General features: G+C 35.3%; 4 protein-coding genes across 4 annotated transcripts; 3 read left to right on the top strand and 1 right to left on the bottom strand.

The window, feature by feature from the left end:
- The first annotated feature begins 4,661 nt into the window (after positions 1–4,661).
- On the top strand, positions 4,662–6,333 carry LOC106362049. The gene is made up of 2 exons (XM_013801864.3): positions 4,662–5,313; positions 5,462–6,333. Exons 1-2 carry the CDS (start codon positions 4,759–4,761, stop codon positions 6,077–6,079), a joined length of 1,173 nt encoding a protein of 390 aa, XP_013657318.1. The 5' UTR covers positions 4,662–4,758; the 3' UTR covers positions 6,080–6,333.
- A 157-nt stretch (positions 6,334–6,490) lies between these two features.
- On the top strand, positions 6,491–7,099 carry LOC106362048. The gene has a single exon (XM_013801863.3). The coding sequence runs from the start codon at positions 6,620–6,622 to the stop codon at positions 6,950–6,952; it is 333 nt and encodes a 110-aa protein (XP_013657317.1). The 5' UTR covers positions 6,491–6,619; the 3' UTR covers positions 6,953–7,099.
- Positions 7,100–7,300: 201 nt separating this feature from the next.
- Positions 7,301–10,166, bottom strand: LOC106362046 (V-type proton ATPase subunit C). Its single transcript, XM_013801860.3, has 12 exons — positions 9,998–10,166; positions 9,652–9,852; positions 9,517–9,585; positions 9,325–9,452; positions 9,141–9,240; positions 8,900–8,967; positions 8,582–8,723; positions 8,356–8,472; positions 8,077–8,202; positions 7,911–7,994; positions 7,733–7,812; positions 7,301–7,653 (listed from the first exon to the last, which is right to left on the bottom strand). Exons 2-12 carry the CDS (start codon positions 9,763–9,765, stop codon positions 7,551–7,553), a joined length of 1,131 nt encoding a protein of 376 aa, XP_013657314.1. The 5' UTR covers positions 9,766–9,852; positions 9,998–10,166; the 3' UTR covers positions 7,301–7,550.
- On the top strand, positions 10,097–10,799 carry LOC106362047 (histone H2A.Z-specific chaperone CHZ1). The gene has a single exon (XM_013801862.3). It carries the CDS (start codon positions 10,097–10,099, stop codon positions 10,649–10,651), a length of 555 nt encoding a protein of 184 aa, XP_013657316.1. The 3' UTR covers positions 10,652–10,799.
- Positions 10,800–24,009: the final 13,210 nt, after the last annotated feature.

Raw genomic sequence — 24,009 nt, 5'->3', positions numbered from 1 at the left:
AAAATTCTAAATTGTATGTTTGTGTGAATAGTAATTTCTTTAGAAAAAACAAAAACTATACATTTTTCATATAGATGTTTCATATAGTTTTCCATTTTTTATATTATATATTTATTTATTATTTAAATTTTCTTAATTTGTAGGACAACTCTTTCAAATAGTCGTTTTTAAGTTTTTATAACAAAATAGTCATCAATAAGGAAATGACCAAAATAACCCATTTTATTTTGAAAATGTTAATATTTCTTTTTTATTTTTCAAACTTTGAAATCATATCCATAAAACTCCACCCCATAACTCTAAACCCTAAGTCTAGTTTATTTAACCTTATAGCATAGATGTATTTTAACTCCTTAATAAATGTTTAATTCAGATAAATGTTTAATTTAGTTTTTCTATTTTTTATATTGTATATTTACTTAATGTTTATCTTCTCTTATTTTGTATAGTTATTTACTATAAATTTCCTGCTTTTATATCAATCATAATATTACGATATATATTTAATATAATATTTTATTTCTTATATACTATATTTACTTATTATTTATTTTTTCTTATATTTTATATTTACTTATTATAGTATATAACATTTCTATATGATTAATATTACTAACAATAATATTAAATATTACATAATATTAAATTATATAATATTATGTAATTTTATATAATATAACATAATATTAAATTATATTTACTTATTATAGTATATAACCTTTCTATAGACCTCCTATTTCTATTTCTTATAATTTCTATTTACTAATAATTTTATATTTTAAGATAGATTTACATTTTAAGATAGATGTTTAAATACTAATGTACTTTTTCCATTTTTTAAATTGTGTATTTCTTTTTTTTATACATTCTATTTGCGTAATATCTATATTTTACATTTTGAGATAGATGTTTAAATATTAATATACTTTTTCCATTGTTTTTAAGTTGTGTATTTCTTTTTCTTATACTTTCTATTTACTTAATATCTATATTTTACATTTTAAGATAGATGTTTAATATTTAATGTACTATTTCCATATTTTAAAAATTGTGCATTTACTTTTTATTGTATATATAATTCATATATTTATAATATTTACTTATTATTTATTTTTCTATATATTGAGTATTTCTCTTTCTTATACTTTATATTTAGTTAATATCTATATTTTATATTTTAAGATAGATGTTTAAATCTTAAAACTTCTCCCGAAAGATGACACGTGGCATAAAATATAGTTTTACATTTTAATATTACTAATTTTAACATTATGGAGATAAGCCTCTTTTTTTTAAAGTGAAAAATAGTAATTTTACTTATGTTTAATGTAGTTTTTCTATTTTGTATGTTGTATGTTTACATATTATTTTTTAAAAATAAAAATGTAAAATGGTAATTTTACATATGTTTAATGTAGTATTTCCATTTTTTATGTTGTATGTTTACATATATTTATTATTTTCGAAATTATATATAATGTTTTTTGTTTTTTGTTTTATAAAACGGTAATGTTACATTATGGAGATAAGCCGTCTTTTTCTTTTAAGTGAAAAATTGTAATTTTACATATGTTTAATATAGTTTTTCCATTTTTGATGCTGTATGTTTGCATATTATTTATAATTTTTGAAAATTAGTAATATTAAAATGTAAAACTATATTTAATATTATTGTGGAGTATCGTAATGCTCCTCCTCCTAGTAATATTAATCATATAGAAATGTTATATACTATAATAAGTAAATATAAAGATGGACTTTCTATGATTTATAATAAGTAAATTTTCGTGAATAAGAAATGTAATTATTAAGTAAATTCATTTTTCTTATATTTTATATTTAGTTATTCTAATATTATAATATATGTGTAATCTAATATTTTTATGTTGGATATTTAGTTATTATTTATTTAACTATACATTTTTCAGATAAATGTTTAATTTAGTTTTTCCATTTTTTATATTGTATATTTATTTATTGTTTATCGTTCTTATTTTGTATATTTATTTATTCTAAATTTTGTTGCTTTTATATCAATGATTATATTACGATATATATTTAATGTAATATTTTTATTTTTTATATACTATATTTACTTAATATTTATTTTTTCTTATATTTTTTTGTTATATTACGATAATTGTATAATATAATATTTCTATATTTTATATTGTGTATTTAGTTATTATTTATTTAACTATATATTTTTCAGATAGATGTTTAATTTAGTTTTTTTCATTTCTTAATTGTATATTTACTTATTATAATTTTCTTGCTTTATATCAAATGATAAATTATGATAGATGTTTAAAGTAATATTTATATTTCTTATATTGTATATTTCCTTTTTTTTATATATATATTATATATTTACTTATTAATTTTTTTATATGTATACTTTTTTTATTATTTTTTATTAATGTCACGTGTCATCTTTTAGAAGAAGTTTTTTTTTGCTGATGTGGACGCTGCCTTAAAAGCTCCCTTTTATTAGTATAGTTCGTATATTTTATATTTAGTTATTTTAATATTATAATAGATGTTTAATCTAATATTTTTATGTTATATATTTACTTATTATTTATTGAACTATACAATTTTTAGATATGTGCTCAATTTAGTTTTTCCATTTTTAATATTGTATATTTACTTACTGTTTATCTTTCTTATTTTGTATATTTATTTATTCTAAATTTTTTGCTTTTATATCAATGATAATATTACGATATATATTTAATGTAATATTTTTATTTATTATATACTATATTTACTTAATATTTAGTTTTTCTTATATTTTATATTTATTTATTCTAATATTACGATAATTGTATAACATAATATTTCTATTTTTTATATTGTGTATTTAGTTATTATTTATTTTACTATACATTTTTTAGATAGATTTTTAATTTAGTTTTTTTTCATTTCTTAATTGTATCAAATGATAAATTATGATTGATGTTTAATGTAATTATAATAGATGTTTAATGTAATATTTCTATTTCTTGTATTGTATATTTACTTTTTATTTATTTTTCCCTATATTGTATATTTACTTATTATTTTTAATGTAATATTTCTATTTCTTATATTGTATATTTACTTATTATTTATTTTTCTTTATATGTATATTTATTTTTTATTTTTTATTAATGACACGTGTCATCTTTTAGAAGAAGTTTTTTTCGGTGATGTGGACGCTCTATGGAGCCTCAAAAGCTCCATTTTATTAATATAGATACATTTTTCAGATAGATGTTTAATTTAGTTTTTTTATTTTTAATTATATATTTACGTAATCTAATTTTCTTACTTTTATATCAGATGATAAATTATGATAGATGTTTAATGTAATATTCTATTTCTTATATTGTATATTTACTTTTTATCTATTTGTCTTATATTGTATATTTACTTATTATTGTTTAATGTAACATTTCTATTTCTTATATTATATATTTACATATTATTTATTTTTCTTTATATGTATAATTATTTTTTATTTTTTGTTAATGCCTTGTGTCATCTTTTAGAAGAAATTTTTTCCGTTGATGTGGACGTCCTATGAAGCCTCAAAACCTCCATTTTATTAGTATAGATCTCTATTTTTTTAGTATAGATACATTTTTCAGATAGATGTTTAATTTAGTTTTTTTCATTTTTTAATTATACATTTACGTTTTCTAATTTTCTTGCTTTTATATAAGATTATAAATTATGATAGATGTTTAATCTAATATTTCTATTTCTTATATTGTATATTTCCTTTTTATTTATTTTTCTTATATTGTACATTTACTTATTATTGTTTAATGTAACATTTCTATTTCTTATATTATATATTTACTTATTATTTATTTTTCGTTATATGTATTTTTATTTTTATTTTTTGTTAATGTCACGTGTCATCTTTTAGAATAAGTTTTTCCGCTGATATGTACGCCCTATGGAGCCTCAAAAGTAGATACATTTTTCAGATAAGTGTTTAATTTAGTTTTTTATTTTTTAATTATACATTTACGTTTTCTAATTTTCTTGCTTTTATATCAGATTATAAATTATGATAGATGTTTAATGTAATATTTCTATTTCTTATTTTGTATATTTACTTTTTATTTATTTTTCTTATATTGTATATTTACTTATTATTGTTTAATGTAACATTTCTATTTCTTATATTATATATTTACTTATTATTTATTTTTCTTTATATGTATTTTTTTTTTTTTGTTAATGCCACGTGTCATCTTTTAGAATAAGTTTTTTCCGCTGACGTGGACGCCTACGAAGCTTCAAAAGGTCCATTTTATTAGTATAAATTATATTTGAGATCATATTAATTTAAAATATATTTTTGGACTTTTGAAAGCTAGCGTAAATTCTTTAAGTTAAGAATGATTAAGTCACTGTTAAAAATATTGTAGGTAAAATACACCAACAAGGTCAATTGACTATATTTACTAGTGCTGACACAAATTCATTTTAAACCCTAGAGTTAGTCTATGGTTATAATGCCTAATCATTATGGAAAAGAAATGTGTTACTTGAGGGCCAAGATTTTGAATATTTTAGACAGGTAGGCCCAATATTTATTGCTACGTTTGGGCCGTACCAGTGAGATTCAAAACCTTCTAATTAATCTGGAGGTTTACAGCTCATCAAGATCTGAAAATGTTATTCGCTGGAAGCAGCATTACTCTACCGGTTTAACCTCGCCCCCGCAACTTTTCTCACTTTCCGAGCACGTTGAACAAAGAGATGGGTTCATCACAGTCTTCACAGCTACTCGATGAAGAAGAAGACGACGAAGAAGATGAACCAGAAATCGAAGAAGAAGAAGATGCTAACGGCGGACTGAACAGAAGAAGGACCGAGCTGGACAGTCTTTTGGTGAAGAAAGTCCTCGAGCAAGAGCCCGAGATGCTTCCCTGCCACGCGTCCGCCTCCCCTCTCTCTCCTCAGCTCTCTTCCCTCGGCACGCCTCGAATAGGACCTTCGATCAAAGTCTGGGACCCTTACAACGTCCTCCTCGCCCCACCTCCTCCTCTCTTCTCCGGTGTCTCCTCCTCCGCGGTGGAGCACGATCGCGCCGCTGCCGTCACGGAGGTTTATCTAATCAGCCACGGAGAGTGCGATCTCGACCTAAGGCCCGATCTGATCGGAGGGAGGTGCCACGTGGCAGCTCTCACCCCCAACGGGAAACGCCAGGCGAGGGCTCTCGCCGTGTTTTTGAACTCCGAAGGCGTTCGGTTCGCCTCCGTCTTCGCTTCGCCTCTGGATCGTGCTAGATCCATGGCCGTTTCCGTTTGCCAGGTAATCTCACTTCAGATCTTAAGGCTGTGTTATAGATGAATCATTGCCTTTGATACTCTTCATAGAGTGTTTAGGATCGTTGAAGAAGACGAAATGTTGATTTGTAACTGATTCTTGATTAAACGCTGCGTTTGATGCTTCTATGTAGGAGATGAATTTTCCGGAGGAGCATGTACAGTCCTCAGACGCTATCGTTGAGATGAGTCTAGGAGAATGGGAAGGCTTCCACAGATCAGAGATCTACACGCCCGAGACTCTGAGTTTGATAGAGAGAAGCCAACCTGACTTCTCACCTCCGTCAGGTGAGTCACTCAGACAAGTTGAGTTTCGGATGGTTCAGTTTCTCAACGGACTTAGGTCTACACATCACAACAATGCTCGAGTAGGGTTGTCACAGAGTAGTAATCCTCACTCGCTAGCTACGTCTATTCATCGTCCAAGTTTGACGAGGAAGAAGTCTGGGAAGAGCAGGTTTCAGGTGATGAACACGACGGGTAGTGAAGAGATGTTTAATCATCAGAACGATGAACAACAGCTTGGTGATGTAAACAGCAAGAGTTCCTCTTCTCAGCTCTCGACCTGCATTGGAGTTTTCACACATTCGTTACCTATTAAGTGTCTTCTGACCGGTGTACTCGGATGCAGCTCGGTAATGACGCATAAGATCTGTGTGGAGGATTCCTCCGTGACCGTGTTGCAACATTCGTGGAAAACCGGGTGGCAGGTTAAGCGGTTGAATGATACCGCTCATCTCAGACTGTTGTAGCATCATTATTGTCAAGACATTCACACGCCATTTGAGTCTGCAGAAGAATATCAACAAGCTTTGCGGATTACATGCTACTGTCACGAGCCTCTTATATTGTTTGTTTTTGAGAAAGAAAAAAGGGATTAAATCGTTAATTTTTGTTGTCTTTATAGCCCATCTTTGTTTTGTTTGATTCATTTCATTTGCAAGCTTTCTAAAAGAATATTTTATGTAATTCTTATTAAACCAAAGGTAAAAAGAATCTTATATTATGAATGATTAGCACATTACTTATTACCCTTAGGTGGTGGAAGTGAGAAGAGGTAAATGCAATCACATGACTTAAGAGGTAGAAACAAAACAGGCATGTGAAAACAGTTACGGACCCATAATGTAGTCCGTGAAGACATTCATTCACTTCTTTGTTTCTTAGTAAGACACGCACATACACACATGGGAACAAAATAATCTGTCTTTTCTCTGTTTTGTTCTTTATAATCACTTGGAAGAAGTATCTTTCTTCTCTGCAGAACAGAAGGAAAAGAAAAAGAAACACCCATGGCTCTGTCGTCTAGCTTCTCAGTTTCTGTGTTTCTCTTGATCGTTTTGTCGGTTCAATGGACTCTGGTTTGCAGTGAACCCACAATCTTAGCTTCTCCTGCTGTCTTACCGTATAGCAATGCACCGGATATGTCCTCGTTTTTCCCTTCTCCGACCAAAGACCGTACATTCGATACTGCTGCATCTCCTGCTCCAGAAACAGAGGCCCCTGGTCCTAGCTCAGGCCAGTTTAATGGGAAGGTTGCAGGCATCTCCATGCGGCTCCGTCCTGATGTTCCTTTGGTTCTGGTCATTGTTGGGATCTATAGCTTTCTATCTGTACTTTATTGATGTTGTAATCTTTGTGTTTCGCTTTTACTTTCCTTCTCCTTGTTATTTTTGTTCTTAAACCTTGCGAACTTCGACATGTACTATGTTGATACTGTTACACTTATGTGTATTTATTTATTTAAGAAATTAACAGTATAATTAGGAATATACCTACAGAAGTCAGATGTGTTAGTAGTACTTTAGTGTCATCCAAACCATGTGACTTCTGCGGATGGATAGCTCAACTTTACGAAGAGAAAAAAGTATGAACAAAAATTGAGTCGGTCAGATTTGTTTTTTTTGTAAAAACGAACAAATTTGAATTGCTCTGACTGATGAAAAGTAGCTTAAATACATAAAACGTTACAGTGAAATAAGAAAATATTATTATTTGAGAAGGTACCAACTGTATAACCTCTTCTCTCCTCCACAAGTATCAGAAACTCATCGGAATCTAAAAAGACTCCGGCCAAAATAAAATTACAGTATCTTGAGTGCCACCTTAATATTTCCTTCTTTTATTTTCAAAATATATTACGAAAAATAAAAAATGAAATATATAGAACACAAACAAACATAACAGATGGAGAAGAAGCATCAAACCAATCTCTCATCAATTTCAAGCAAGGTTGATCGTGAAGGAGACATAAGGATGTGTCTCCGAGTCACCGGCTAAACCAGCCATGGCAGCTCCTCCATCCTCCTCGCTTTTCCAGTATAAACTGCATTGTTTTTTCATACAATCAGACTCAAACATTCTACTTCTTACATGTAGCCTATGTCTAGAGCGATAAAGCATACCTGTTGGTAGAATCACACAAGCGTTCAAGAATGGAGCGTACTTTCTTTTCACTCTTCACAGCCGGAGATAAGACGCATGCCTGGAAAATAAGTCATGAAAAGAGGAAGTAGTTTGGTCAGGGAGTTAACAGGGTTGAGGGATTCACTTGAAAAAGCATAGCTTGGAGTCATAACTTACCAAGAACGCAGGAGGTAAACCATATCTCATTATGCTCTCAGCGAATATGCGCACAGCACAGAAATGCATCCAGGAGCTGAAAACCTACAGATATAGACCAAATGATCAAAACAGATTCGGGTGTTGATTTCTAAGATGATGTTTACCAGAGCATAGCTATATGTACCTCTCCATAGCTGGTGTAGCACCATTGCAAAAGGGAGGTTCTCAAACTTTCCTGATCCTGAACCAACTTTTCTAGCTCTTGTTTACGAGTCTCTTGTGCTTCAACGCTATGTTCAAAATCACGGATCTAAAAGAAAAGGGTGTACAACGTACGTTGAACAAAGCTTTTAGAATCAACAGGTAGTTATTTCTGATTGTATCACTACTACTAGCAGGTAGCTATTTCCAACTTCTAAGGAAGCTATAAAGGCCATATCAAGAACTTGAATAGCATACTCACTTGGAAGCCTTTCTCACGGGCACTTGTCCGGTAATTGTCTGCAACACGACTAAAGAGAGTGACGGTGTAAAGAGCGTACTCATTATCCTCAAACAACTTCTTCGAGGACCTAGGAACCTGAAAACAGTTAGAATAAAGTGATTAATATCAATTTCACTGTGACGGAAAATATTTAAGTGGTTACCAGTGGTCTAAATCCATAAACTCAAACAAATCAACAGCTTACCACATATTCGGTTAATGTCTCGTAACATGCTAGCCAGTCTTTCTGGGAGTACTTTGGAACAACAGCAAGGAGAGTCACGAGATGTTCTGAGGCCACAATATCTTCTGGCTTAACCAAGTTTGAGAGGTCACGAACAGCTAAGCTGTAACAAAAAGGGGGAGATCAGATCAGCCGCATTGCCACAAAATATATACAATATCTAAAGAGAAAAAAGATAAAAAGGCCAACAGCATTATCATATAAACATTACATGGCATTGAGTTGACCGCGGTGATGAGATTGCAAAGTATGAATAATAGAAAGTAAACAAAAGCTTACCTTCCACTCTGCTTTCGGTTAATGGCATTGAGTTGACCGCGGACATTGTTATATTCAGCTACACGAACCTGAATACACGTGAAATCAGACTCGTTAGCACTACCAATTCACTGAATCACCAGAAGATATTTCTAATCAGAACGTAAACCAAGATCTACAAACTACTATTCACAAAGAAACTCACATTGTTCAAACATGTAATACCAACGGACCCATTCAGCTAAAGGTTAAGCATCAATACCTTGAGATCATCCTCAATCTTGGCAACCTGAGACTGAATATTCTCCACAACCTCCTTCAAAGGCGACATTGTTGGGTACTTAGCTTCATCCCACACAAACCTTGACGCCAATCAAAACAAAGTTTCGTTCTTTACCGATCTTGATCACATCATAACAGCAATCAGAAAGAAGAAAATGAGATACCTGGTGAGGTAAGAATCAACAGGAACTCCATCAACAGTAAGAGCATTGCTCTCAACACCAGAAATCCTCTCCAGCTCCTCGATCTGCCTCCTGATCTTCTGAGAAACTCCTTCCACAAAGCTGTTCGACTGCACATCCCAATCGATCATCATCATCGTGATCCAATCAGGAGAGGAAAACGCGAAATGTTACCTTGAGCAGATCATCGCCGAGAGCGAGAAGAGAATCTAAGGTTCCAACACGAAGATTAGGTATGTTGAACTGCCAAAATTGAAATCAAAATTAGATCGAAATCACAAGATCTCTGCTGGAAATTAGATCGCGTACCCGATAAACTGGAGTATCGAATGAATGCTTAGAGATCTGCTCTTGGAGACGATTCCACAAGGAGGAAGAAGAGTCCTTCACCGGTAGAGACACCACCCAGTACCTCGACGTCATTGTTTCTCAAAATCTCTTTCTTCTTCTTCTCCGATGGATCTCTCTACTTCTTCAATCATGATGGATAAACCGGTTCGAATTATATTACTAACGGGAGTAAAACCAAACCGGTTAGATAGTGGCAGTAGCGCTAGACCGGTTAAGTATCTCCCCGCACGATCTCCAAAAAAATCAGTTACGAGAAAATGGGCTAATGGGCCGAGCCCAATAAATAAAGTAAATAGAAAATTACCGCGAAAATTTTAGGGCTACAGTTTGTTTCTGTTTGCTCAAAGCCCTAACTCATCGAACCCGCCGCGAGTCTCTGAAGTGTGAGGAAGACGATTCATTCATGGCTGACGTTGAGAATCAGCAGGAGTCATCGTTTCCGGTGAAGCGGAAATCGGATCTCTGTTCCCAAGACGAGGACAATGTGGCGAGCAAGGCTCAGAAGCTTAATCCGTCGTCGAGCTCTGCTGGTTCCGAGTCTAAAGACGGAGAAGTTAACGGAAGCGGTGTCGAGAATATAGGCGTACCCGACGATCTTGCAGATGAAGAGAAGAAAGAAGGTGGAGATGGAGAAGAAGAAGAGCAAGAGGAAGACGAGGATGATGATGATGGGGAGGTTGATAGGAAAGGAAAAGGCATATCGAGAGAGGATAAAGGAAAAGGAAAAATGATCGAAGTTGAGGAGAGTGACGACAGTGATGATGATGAAGACGACGAAGATGGCGATGAGTACGCCGAAAGCGATTTGTCAGACGATCCGTTGGCGGAGGTGGATTTGGATAATATCCTCCCGTCGAGGACTAGGAGACGATCGATCCAGCCTGGAGTCTACATCTCCAATGACCGTGGTGGAGCTAACGAGGATGATGATGATAGCAGCGACGATAGTGACGCTTAAACGTTGGTTAGTGTTGAGATATTAAGATTTTAGTAAAGAGAGTTCGTCTCTTGTTCAGTGGTTATTGGTCTTAATCTAGTGTTTCCAACTCTTGAACCGAAGTGTGCTATATATATATATCTATGATGTTATTGGTCTTGAGTGTAAAGATCGTTGCTTGTTTGCTTGTGACTTGACACTAGATAAAACTAGTATTGAATCGGTAGATGTGTGAGATAAGTAATAGGGATTTACTATATTAGAGGCCATGAATGATCATTGAAAGTCTTGTTTGAGAAATGAGAATAGACTCGAGGATCTGTGACATCATATGCATTGAAGTGAACATTCCTGAAATCGATAATGATGCAAGCTTATATTCTCGTGAGGTGGGGATTGCGTTAACGCTAAACTAGTTTGAGAGAATATGAGAGTACTAGAGATGATCAAGATCACTCTGTTGGCAATGCTCCTCACTCTTAAGAAGTATGACTTTACTCGCAGTCGAGAGACTCTTCACATCTCATTATTTTAAGCAATGATAAAAGTTGTTCTGTGATTGTTACGTTCATATGATTCTATTCAGCTTGTGAGAGTTTCTTGTGACTGCTTCTCTAGACTTTTTAAGCTAAAGGCTTCTCAACTAAATCTATGTGTGCTGCAGCGAATATCTCTGAGGGGTTAAAATGCTCTTGCATAGATTCGTATTTCAATTATAAGAGTTACAGATCTTTTGTCAGGAGAATATCATCATCGCTCTTATGTTTTTCCACAAGAAAAAGAGAGGGAACTGGACCACCTGGGATTGACTATGAGAACTGTAAAAGGGTTCCTTTCCGAATAATCTCATATTGGGAGATTCATACATACGTTTGTACATAAATCAGTGATATGGATATGTGTGGTAGGTATGGTGATATGTGTAATGCTGCTGTGTTTGAATGTGTGTGAATAATTGGGACATGCGTCATCATGAGTCTCTGCTTTTTGGGCCTTTGAATCAGGCCTTCTTCGGCTTCATAGGATAAAAGGAAAAAGAATCTCATGAACCAACCAAAAGCTGGGAAAAAGAAGAATGGGATCAGAGTTCTAGATGAACAAAAAACAAAAACTTTTACCAAGGATAGAGACTTAACTGTAGTTTTATATTTCGGATATTTTTGAAAAAACTCCCCGAACCATTTTAAGACCACCAAACTCTCTCGAATGAATAAAATTGAAACATGGGTTTTCTGACAATTAAAGTTTTGATATCCAGGATATTTTTCATCTAGAAAAAAATGTTTTCTCTTAACAACTAGTTGAGTTCCTTTTTTTTTTTTTTGACATCGAAATAAAATCAAACTTAGGCTGCATCCATTTGGTTAGCAACAGGGGCTAGCCACCATGGAGCGCAACTTTGAACATAAAGAACCCTGAAATCGCGTGACCGGACTCCTTTTGCCAAGCCATCCACACAGATATTAAGAGACCATGAGACATACGCAATAGAGAAGATGTCGAAACTACTACACATAGCTTTGATTTCGTCCAGTTCCGGTGCCAATGTCGGACACTCTTCGTCATCTCTTTGTATAAGGTTCACTAATTGTTGACAATCGGATTCAAAATGCAATGACATGTATCCTCTGTTTAGCGACTCCAGCATTGCCCATATGAGCCCTTCAGCCTCTGCATGTAGAGGAGATTCCGTCGTGTGTGCTCTCTTTGCCCCGAACAGAGATGTCGCTCTTGCATCTAGTATCACGAAACCTAGACCAGTGCCTTCTCGAGAACTTATCCATGAGGCATCTACCTGGCATCTCCATCTTGGTGGTTCCGGAGCTTGGATCATTGTAGATACATCCTCGAGTGCCTCATTCATCACCGTATCTTCCATTATTGGCGTGAGTTGAGCAATCGTCCAGCTCTCTGCTTCTCTCATGGCGATTTGGATCGTGTCCAGCGGTGTAATGTCCTTGTTATTAAACAGCTTCTCGTTGCGCGCCTTCCTTATATACCACATTATCCATGGAAAGACTTTCATCGTTTCCGCATTTACGCCATGTCCCTTTGCTTTCCCTAGTAGATAATCGATGTTTTCAAAAAGAGATTGCCGCAGGAATAACCCTGGAGCTGTAGGGATTTGCGACAGAGCCCAACACTGCAAAGCAGGTGGGCATTCAAATAGAGTATGGTTAATAGTTTCGGAATCCGCACCGCAGCGAACACATGTACTTTCTTGAGCACAATGGCGATCTCTTAGATTCTGCGCCGTAGCGACGTATCCAGAGATAGCTTGCCAAATGAAGTGCTTCAGTTTACTCAGCGCTTTGATCTTCCTTGTTGCTTTTTTAAGATCGGTAGTGCTGGGTTCAGACATCAGTGGGTGGAGAGTTTGTGTCCGTAGATCGTAAGCTACTGTATAACCAGACTTTACCGTGTATGTACCAGACTTTGTAAGGTCCGTCCTGTAGCAGTCCCTTCTTCCTGTGCGGCTCACCCGTATAGATTTAACCCGAGGTATATCTGCGGCTGCAACAAAAGTACTCAGCATCTCTGAGTTCCATGTGTTAGTTTCCGTATCTATAAGATGGTGAACCCGTAGGTGATCATCTCTGGAATTGTCGCAGCAAAAAGGTGGTCTTGCGGGATACGTAGGAAGCCATGGTTCTTCCCAGACCTTAGTTTCATACCGTTTCTGATCCTCTTTCTTAATCCTTGTAATAGGACTTGTTTTCCTGCTAGGATACTTCTCCATCCGTACGATGGGTTTGAGGATTTATCTATATTCATTGGGTTTGTATGTCTATAGTACCTTCCTTTCATCACCCGAGCCAGGAGAGAATTTGGATATTTGAGTAGTCTCCACAGCTGTTTGGCTAAAAGCGCAAGGTTGAAGTCTTGAAAGTCTCGAAATCCTAGTCCTCCCCTATCCAATGGAATACAAATCTTGTCCCAAACCACCCAATGCAATCCTCTGCTTTCACTCTTTGTAGTCCACCAGAACCGAGAGACTGCACTAGTAAGATTTCTAGTGATTCCGTTTGGAAGGAGATAGCAGGACATTACATAGGTAGGGACAACCTGAGCCACAGACTTGATTTGAACTTCTTTTCCCCCCCTTGGATAATAATTTCGATGACCATGAATTGGTACGATCATTTAATCTTTCCTGTACGAAACTGAAGACTTGCTTCTTGGATCCACAAATCTTCTCTGGTAAGCCGAGGTACATGCCCATTCCTCCATCTTGGTTGATATCAAGCGACCTTTTCAGGTCATTTTTTACGGACGCTACAACCTTAGAACCGAACATAACTGAGGATTTTGACTTATTCATTTTTTGCCCTGAGGCTTTTCTGTAGACGTCCATGATTCTCATTAGTTCACTACATGCGCTTTGTTCAGCTCTACAAAAGAAGAGGCTGTCGTCCGCGAAGAGTAAATGTGAGATCGGTGGACTCTCTCTTGCAATTTTAATACCCGAGATCTTCTTCTCCCTTTCAGCAAGCTGTATTTGCGATATCAGAACTTCTGTACAAAGTATGAAGAGGAAGGGAGATAACGGGTCTCCTTGACGCAGGCCACGCGAGGGTATAATGTTGCCTTTTGCTTCTCCGTTTATGAGAACTTTGTAAGAGACCGATGATATACATCGCATGATCAACTGGATCCATCTTTCATCAAATCCCATCTTTTCCATTAAGGTTTCGAGGAAGCTCCACTCTACCTGATCGTACGCCTTACTCATATCCGTTTTAACCGCTACAAATTTTTCTTTGCAGCTCGGATTCGTTCGCAGGGCATGGAACATTTCATGTGCCACTAAGATATTATCTGTAATAAGTCTACGAGCCACAAAGGCCGATTGTGCTTCTGAAACTAGCTTTGGAAGCCCTTTTTTCAGACGCGATGAGAGGGCTTTTGAGATGATCTTATAGCTTATGTTGCATAAGCTTATTTTTCTGAACTCCGACATGTTCTTCGGACGCTCCGTCTTTGGTATTAAACATATATTGGTCTGGTTTATGCGATCGTCAAGCTCTCCAGAAGCAAAAAAGGCTTGGACTGTGTCCACAATATCCTTTCCCACTATTTTCCAGAAACGTTGATAGAATAAACTGGTCATCCCATCAGGTCCCAGCGCCTTTTTTGGGTTTATAGCGAATACAGCTTCTTTGATCTCGGCCTCATTCGGCTCTCTCATCAAAGTGGCATTCATCTCCTGAGTAAGCGAAGCGGTAATGTACCGGAAAGCTTCGTCTCGGTTACTCGGTTCTGAAGCCGTGAAGAGAGAATCAAAGTAGCTGTTGGCCAATCCTTCTATGCCCTCTTCTGTCTCCACCCAATTCCCCAGCGAGTCCATCAGTTTGGTGATACGGTTCCGGGCTCGGCGCTGTTTTTTTTTTCGCATGGAAGAACTTCGTGTTCCTATCTCCTTCCCTTAGCCAAATAGCTCTACTTTTCTGTCTCCAGAAGAGTTCTTCCTCTCTGTATGCTTCACATAGTTTCCATTTTAGCTCTAACTCCTCCTCACTGGTCATATTATCATTACCTTGTGCTCTGTCCAGTTCCATTTCGAGTTTTTCGATTAGCTTCAAGTTATTTGATGGGTTTCTTCTTTTCCATTTAGAGATAGCTTTTCTACACCAGCATATCCTCTCAAAAATATTTATCGGCTCACTTGGATCATCTTGACCCCAGCCATGTTTCACCGTTTCCGCAAAGCCCTCCTTCCCTAGCCATCTCCGATCAAACTTGAAGCCTCTACGACCGGTCGACTCTTTTGATTTGATTTGTATTAGGACAGGTCTGTGGTCAGATCCCCATCTAAGTAAATACTCCGCGTCAGTGTGGGAAAACACTTGGTGCCAGTCTTCGTTGCCAAGTGCTCGGTCTAAGCGACATTATACTCTCCCTGATCTTCTTCTGCCTGACCATGAAAAGAAATTTCCTTTGTGTGGAAATTCAATCATCCCACAGGTTGATATCATGTTCTTGGAAGGAAGGAAGGAAGCTTCTGATCTTTTGCGACCTCCTCTTTTTTTCGAGTTGCTGGTGATTTCATTGAAGTCGCCCACCATAAGCCAAGCTTCTTGCCGTCTTAAGCTTATCCTCATGAGTCTTTCCCAAACAACCTCGCGGTATTCAACTGCCGGATCCCCGTACACAAAGGTAATAAACACTTTGTTGCCTTCGATCTTTGCTTCAACATCAATCATTCTTTCATTTGAAAAATCCACCTTCACTTCAGCACATTCATATAAAACAAAGCAAGTCCACCGCTTCGCCCCACTGGCTGTACGGTGAACAAATTATCATAACCAAATTCAAACTTATAGTCTTGCAAAAAAAAATTGTTTTTTGTTTCACAAAGAAAAAGAAAACTAGGACGAAAATAGCGGTGCAACTCTCGCAAGTGTTGCTTTGTCAGGTACGCGCCAGCCCCCTGACAGTTCCATGCTATTGCATTCGTATAAGAGAACTGGGTGGTTTCTGAGACACCACCGAACCTGAGGTAACCACTAGTTTCCTGCTTCTAGAAGCAGAAGGATACACCTCATTACGAGGGACCTTTTTAGACTGTCGTGGAGCCATCACCATGTCTCTAGCTGGCTTCATCTGCTTTGATTTCGGCGACATCCTTCCCCGGGTTGCTAGCTTCTTTGATGCTGTTGTGCCTTTGATGTCTGGACTCCTCGCTCCTCTCTTTCTTGTCTGGTTTGTATACACCAGGGCACCTCGAATCTCCTTATCATCTTTGCTCCCCTTAACGACCTTCTTTTCGTTCTTTTGTTCCACTTCTATTCTCGTGGGTCTAGGGGCCTGGACTGGAGTTTGCTGTCGTCATGCTTTGTCTGGTAAGAGATGGGACAGAGCTTCAATTTGTCCTTCTTCTAAAGCATCATCTGCTTCCTCTGTCCCTAGTTCGAAGTCCTCATCCAGTAGGTCGTCGTTTTCCAGCATCGCCGCATCCATCTCTCCCTCGGTCAAATCATCAATGGGGTTAGCTAGGGCTTGCTCCCCTTCTGTTTCTTTAATGGGTGTCATCTCTTTATCCATATCGTTCAAAATGTTTCCCTCTGGAGTTTCTCCTTGCGCTAACTATTTTCCACCCAACATGATACTATTGTTATCATTGGAGAAAGGGTCATTGACCTTGGCCAGCTCTGCTAAAACACTGGTTTCTCCTTGATTCTTATCTTGTTGGTGGTCTAATTGTTTTTCTGCATTCCTTTGAAGTATTTGCAGACGTGCCTCAGTTGATATTCCCCCGTCTCTTCCTGATACCTGATCTGAGCTCCTTCTTGTACTAGTTCGGTCACGATCCTCTTGATCTTTTGAGTTTGAGTTACCCATCCTATTCCCACCATTCCTAGGATTTGAAACTGGTCTCCATTCAGTTTGATATTTGGGTGGTGATCTTGTTTTCCGACCCTCGAAATTTCCTCTATAGCTCGGTGGTCTCAAGTGCTCAGAGATGCTCCTCTGGGAGTCCGATGAGACTCGGCTGCGAGAAGGTTTCTTACGAGATAATTCTTCATTTCTTTCAAAGTTGTTGCTGAGGTTTTTCCTTCTCCACTCAGAGGACGAGGTTGTATCTCTTGTCTTATCTCTTGAACCCACTCCTGAACTATGTTGATAGGGGTGATATCTGTCATTAGCTCTTTGATATTGTGTTGGAGTAACAGAGTCAAGTCTATTCCAAACATTTTTTTAGTGGGTGACACGTTTCTCTGTTAGTTTGTTCCTTAGGTCTCGATTTTCTTCACTGGGGGTTCTCCTCCATGCTATGTTTGAGGTATCGTCCTAATGGTAAGTCTCTCTGCCCCTCTGTATCTCTGGGGAGACCCTGCATTGCGAGTCCAATCTGGTACGTTGGGGGGGCCGAGAAGGTTTCTCGATTGGCTCGCTCCTCTGCTTCCATTTGCTCAATTCTAGCCACTCGTGTTCTTTCCTTATGTCCATCAGTGAGCTTTGGACATGTTCCTTCCTCATGGGAAATCCTCTTGCAAGTAAAACAATGCCGATATAGGTCTTCGTATTGAATTTTGACCTTGACAACATCTCTGTTATCAAAGCCTACTTTGCATTCAAACTTCAAAGGTTAATCTCCTTTGACACAGATGTGCACCCGTCCTCCTTCCACATCTGTTTTCTCGAATATCCCCAAAGCTTTTCCCATGCTTCGATAAGTCTCTTCCTTTTTATAGTGACTTGGGATTCCCGAGACCACAGCCCAAAAAGAAAGAGTGTTTGGGAAATCTTCTTTGATCGTCGGGATCCATCTTTCCAGAGAGAAGCTTCATTTGTTAAAATGGCAGGGCCGGCGCTGTAGAACTTTAAGCAAGTCCTCTTCCTAATCAAAATCAAACTGGAATTTATTGTGTTCCAAGGTTTGTGCCCCGAACTCTACCTTCCACATCCCAGATTCTACGCTTAGGCATGTGCTTCAATAAGGCTTCCACGCTCCTACCATCCTCGTGAAACATCCTTCCTACCAAGGTGAGTTTGAACTTTTCTATCAGATCTGAGTTATCAAAGACTTGAACCCTTATGATTTCCTCTTCTTCTTCCTGGATCTTTCTCCTCACCAGACGTGAAGTCTCATCCTTACCACGGTTTCTCACAAGTCAATTCATCAGGAGTTTGTTCTGTGACAGTAAATCACAGATCAAAGTGTGGGACTTGTTTAACACGGAAACACACCAAAACGGTGGAGAGGCTCGCAAACTTGTTACAAAAAGGTTTTTAAGAAGGTTCAAAATACTCTGCACTCTTTGCAGGACACCGGTGATGAGAGGAGGGTGGTAGTCTCCCTCTCGGCGGTCGTTGCTTGTCGGAAGGGTTACAGCTTCGAAATCGCCTAGGTTATCGCCTAAACCCTAAACAGCGGAAAGAAAATCGTTTTTTATGTAATTTGGTTGTTTTTGTTCAACTAGATGAGTTCTTATCGTATGAAAATCCCTTATATACTAAAACACAAGTCATATGACCAATAGATTTTTGCCACCTGGCTTGTGCTTCAAAATTAGTTAGGAAAAAATAAATGCATCATTAATACAGTTTTCTCTAAATTGTTTCTAATTCGTAAACACACAATATTCATCTTTCTCACTTCCTTTGAAACCACGTTCTCCACCTCTTTCATATAAACTGTTTTTTAGTTATAGAATAAATCCAATCATCAACAAATTTATTTACGAGCTTCATCAAAAGTTAAAACATATTTTCTTCTTTTTTTGAACGTTAAAACATCTCTTTTACAATCTTCAGTTGCTCAACGAAGCAAAACAAGTGATCATTTATCTCTAATAAGTTTTCAATTTGAGCTTGATAGGTTTCTTCGTATCTTCTTCTTTTTTTTGGTATCAGTTCAAAAAATTTATCGTTCATTGTCTGGATTTACTTAAAAGGTTTTTTTATATGGTGGTGAATTTTAAATTTTGGAGGAAAGAAATTGATACTGATACAGTAATTTTGGAGTTCATATAGAACTTATTCTGCAAAATCAGAGTATAAAATACAACATAAATATTTTTATGTTGTTCAGTTTTGAAATTTATTTTAATTTGCTGCAGAAATGTAGTAAAAAACAAAGCTGATTTTGAAGAAGCATCAAAGCTGATGCTGATTTGGAAGAGACATCAACGAATGGATTAGAAAGGTACGATGCAAAACGTTTGGCCATTTATAATTTCAGGTGAAAATTTTCTTAATCTTAATGCTTTTAATGGTTTTTTGACCATAGAGTTGTAGAAATGCCTTAGCCAAAATCCTGTGTTAACTCAAAATATTTAATTAAGAATCTTCTGTAGTTAATTTTGGAAATTTCAGGTTTTTGCTGATTAGTTTTAACGACTATCTAAAACATGTAAATGTGTGTAGATAAAAAATAATTTTATTGCTTCATTAATAATTTAATTAATAAAATATATTTTTAATAAAAATAATTTAAATTTGTGAATTCTAATCTTTAAAATCCAACAAAATAGGTTAGTTTTCCTTAGGTGTGCGCTTTTCAAGAAAATACGTTAAGTAATTAAATATGAAGTGTTAATGAAATCATTATCTTAAACTGTAGAATTTTAAACAACAAAAACGGTAAACTTATTCGACGCACCATTTATTTATATATATAAAGTAGACTTTTCTTTCTTCTTATGACATGTGGAAGGAGAGTTTGTTGACATGTGTCCTCTTTTTTTTTGTCTTTTTACATTTAGATCCTTCTTCTTTTAGATTATTGCAATCTGGTTCACTATTTTCTAATTATACACTATCTAATCCTTCTAACATTAACCATCATCATTTGAAGCTTGATAATCTATTTTATTGTTCAAAAAATTGCAAAACGAAAACTAACTTAGCCCACTTTATGATAGAGTGTCTTGGCCAGAACAATCAAAAGTCAGTAAAATGTAAGAAGATAATCTTGAGATAAAACAATCCCTCAAACACAAATGAGCGTGATCAAGGACCAATGCAAAGAACCAAGAAAGCGGGTTAGAGGAAGAATAATCAACAGAAGGCCAAAATCACCACGAAGCAGGAAGAGACATACATAACGAACGATAAGCACAACCACCAGCTAAGAGGTAAGAAACACCTCACAAACTAAACAAGCACAAACAAGACGCCGATCCCGGTGAAGAACGACAAAGCTCTGGATAGAAAGGACCAAAGCTCCAAGAGACTAATACCACACATTTATACTAAGGGAAGCAAGGGAAGAAGAGAACAACATGAGTGAGGGAGAACGGAAGCCAACCCTCGAGAAACATGAGCCCAAACTTGAGACCAGAAACAATCTTCCAAATCTACAGAGCATACTCGGAGCCGGAGGAGAACTCTATCCAAACCTGGAGTGGCAAACATGACGAAACGGAGAGTCACAGAGACGCAAGCACCGATGAAAGCTGCAACGAGATGAGGAAACATAGATGGAAGGGTAGACAAAACGAAATCATCAAATCATGGAACCGTCCTCGAGCTATAGAAGTCAGATCACCAAAAAAACATATCTTGAAAACCAAGACGAGAAGGGAGTATCGATGGTAAGCTAACGACGAGGAAAACAACTTCAAAGACGACTAAACTCTGACCCAACTCAAAAAGATGCAGTTCCTAACATCATCTGAAATCTAAGGAAGAAGAAGAGCGTCCAATATTGAATGGAGCAGCTTAAAACGACGCGAGAAACAACTGCACAACTGAGAACTCCTAAATCCGGTCTACAACAACTACCAGAAATCTCAAGGTGATGAAGGCGATAAAGAACAAGAGCAGGAGGTGAGTCTTTTTCGGTGATGATGATGAGAAACACCGCATACCAGAAAGGTAAACAAAATACATAGATGTTGAATGCTCAATGTCAAAATATGGGAAAAGGCAAAAACATCTTGAAAGTTATAATGTTCAAAAAATATGAAAAAATAAAAGACAATTTTGGCGCTGGAAGCGTTAATCTTATGATCAACAAATGCATAAATGCAAAGTTATTGAAATTCAATATATTTTTACATTAGAGGCTCACTTCACTACTAACAAATATTATACAGACAAAACACATTATTGAAAAAACAAAGACAAAATATATTGACATATCACTATTACTACTACATAACACAATAAAAACAACAAATAACGTTCTTAACAAATAAAAGTGATCACATAATTACATTATCCAAAAAATCATACTTTTAACAACAATAAAACAATATTCCGCGCGGACACCCCCTAGTATTTTAAAATTTATAGTTAATTATATTAGGTATTTGTTATTCTGAATCATAGACAAATAAAGGTGTTGAACCAAAAAAAAGACAAATAAAGTATGAATCAACTATAGTATTTTAAGATATATTTTATATTTTCACATTATATTTTAATTATTTTTGAAAAATATTGTAAACATGTATCCATTTTTAAAATAAATTTATAGTTAATTATTTTATCTTTTCAATAGCTTTGCTTGAATCACTTCTTATATTATGTGCAATAATATTTGATAAAAATAATAATTTATTTTGATTGAAAACAATAACATGATCAAATAAAGTTTAGAAATAGTCCATTGACCCGTGCTATCCGTGCTATGCACGGGAGGAAATACTAGTTTTACTTAAAATAGTAGCTTCTTTATAGATGTCTAATATTATTCATAATAAATAAATCTTGTATTTATATATCAGGAGTCGCATCCACATCCGAATTTACCCGATAATTTACCCGCATTAACTAAGATAAATAGATGTTTAACCCGCATTAACTAAGGTGATATGGAGGTTGGTTACACAGTAAAATCCAATAATTTCAGGCATTATCTTAGTAGACTAAAACCACTCACTATAGCTGGTGAAATTTCGGGACGATAGTGAAAATGGAGATGATTACTAAAAGTGACAAGATAAAGATAGATAGGTGGCCTTCACATGGCAGCCATTGTAGCATATGATGGGTCAAGAGAGGTGAAATCATCACTCGTCTCATTTTAAAACTGTAAATATAAACATTTTTGTGATAATTGAACATTAATCCATAGTATGTTAGTAACTGTTTAGTTATGAACTACTACGTATAAAGACAAGCTTATTAACAATAGGGGATTTATACGTTATTTATTTTGTGAAAGATGAATAATAAACCAAGCTAAGATTTGAATGAAGCTTGTTTCTACATCCACATATAACAGCCAATGAGGAAATTCTCTTCGGATTATGAAAGGTAATTAGTTGATATTTTGTGAATGTAGATGGTCCTGATTACTTACCAATAATTAATAGGGAACCCATAGTTATCATCATTTTAAACATTAGTTAAGCAAAAAGAAATGACTGTTATTCAACCAGTAATCATGATTTGGTTTGTGTACTCTTCATTTTTACCCCTATCTCTAGATGTAATAATTTGCAAGTGGGTCTATTATTGAGCTTGATTATGAAGGTCTATGCCACTTTCTTTATTTGTTTGTACCTTTTATATGTTTCTTAATGGTTGTTGTCTTGAGATTTTGTCCATTTCTTCTGGATTCCTTTATTATTTGTTGGTTGATTAGAAGATATATGTACAAACCAACACAAGTATTTGTAAGTTAATATTTTAAATAATATATATACCAAATCGAAACATAACGTAGATTAGACCTAGTAATAGTATCAATCCAGTATCAGTTGGATTTTAAAAGAATAAAACTACAACCCTTTTTTTTGATCAAAAATAAACTACAACCTAAATCTTTTTCATTGGTCGAATATTAGATTATGATTTATGAATTTGTTACAAAAAAGAGTTGCCAAGTAATCGAGATAGAACCCTACCCATAACAACCATCTTTTGAGAAAAAAGTTTGATTAGCTTTTAAAATTGTTTGGTTATAAAATATAGTATCATACAATAAAATATATAACCAGAGAGTCAGCTTTGGTGGTAAAAGGGTTGCGGCTGTAATTTCCGCCATCCGAATTCGATTCACGCTGGAAAGAAATATTTACATTGTTTAAGTTCCCGGCAAAAAAGTGAAAACACTTATTTTTTTGGTAAAAAAAATATATATATATACACACGTGGAAAGAGAGATCAAAACAAATTTCATGACCTTCTAATTCGGTAAATCCATCAATGGTGTCTTCGTCCATACAAATACAATATACAATTAACGAATTTTTATTTGTTTTTTTTAATAAAGAACTTTATTTGATTGATTATCTAATTTATACGCTTTTTTTTTTTGACATCATCGCTTACATACGTTTAACGTGGTAATAACATATTCTCAGTACGACTGTACGTTTGAACTCTTTTATTTATATTACTAATCGTTGCACTTTCTAACAACCGTGAAAGATTATCTAACAAATCAAAACCATTGAATCTTTTTATTTGTCACTAATTAATTAATTAGCCGAGAATATTGATTATCGCGTGTATGTAACAAGAATCTTTCCGCTCCTATTGGCCGTGAAACTTTACGTGGCAATATCGTAATAATACGAAAAAGGAAAGGGTATTTTTAAATATCGTTTAGCTCCTGACACTAATACATCACTTCATCACCCTTTCTCTTTGTCTAAAGGACTCGTAAAAACTAACAGCACCTGTGATAAACTAACAAGCACCGGAGACGGTTCTATCCATTGGATTTTAAATATAAATATATATATATATATATATATATGTATATAGTTGTGGGTTCTATTAAATAGTCTATAATTCATATCTAGAGATTCTAAAAATTTGTTTTTAGAATTTTTGGATAAAGGTTCTATGCTATTTATTGGACCATAGAACTACATGTATAATATATACATACATATATATTTATATTTAGAACTTCAATGAGTAGAATACGCTGGAGGTGCTATAAAAACCAGTGGTGTCAAACACATGCAACATCA

This window comes from Brassica napus, chromosome C8 (genome assembly GCF_020379485.1).
Source record: "Brassica napus cultivar Da-Ae chromosome C8, Da-Ae, whole genome shotgun sequence".
Taxonomy (NCBI): domain Eukaryota; kingdom Viridiplantae; phylum Streptophyta; class Magnoliopsida; order Brassicales; family Brassicaceae; genus Brassica; species Brassica napus.
The sequence above is the reverse complement of the archived record's forward strand: the minus strand, read 5'-3'. Positions and strand labels throughout refer to the sequence as shown.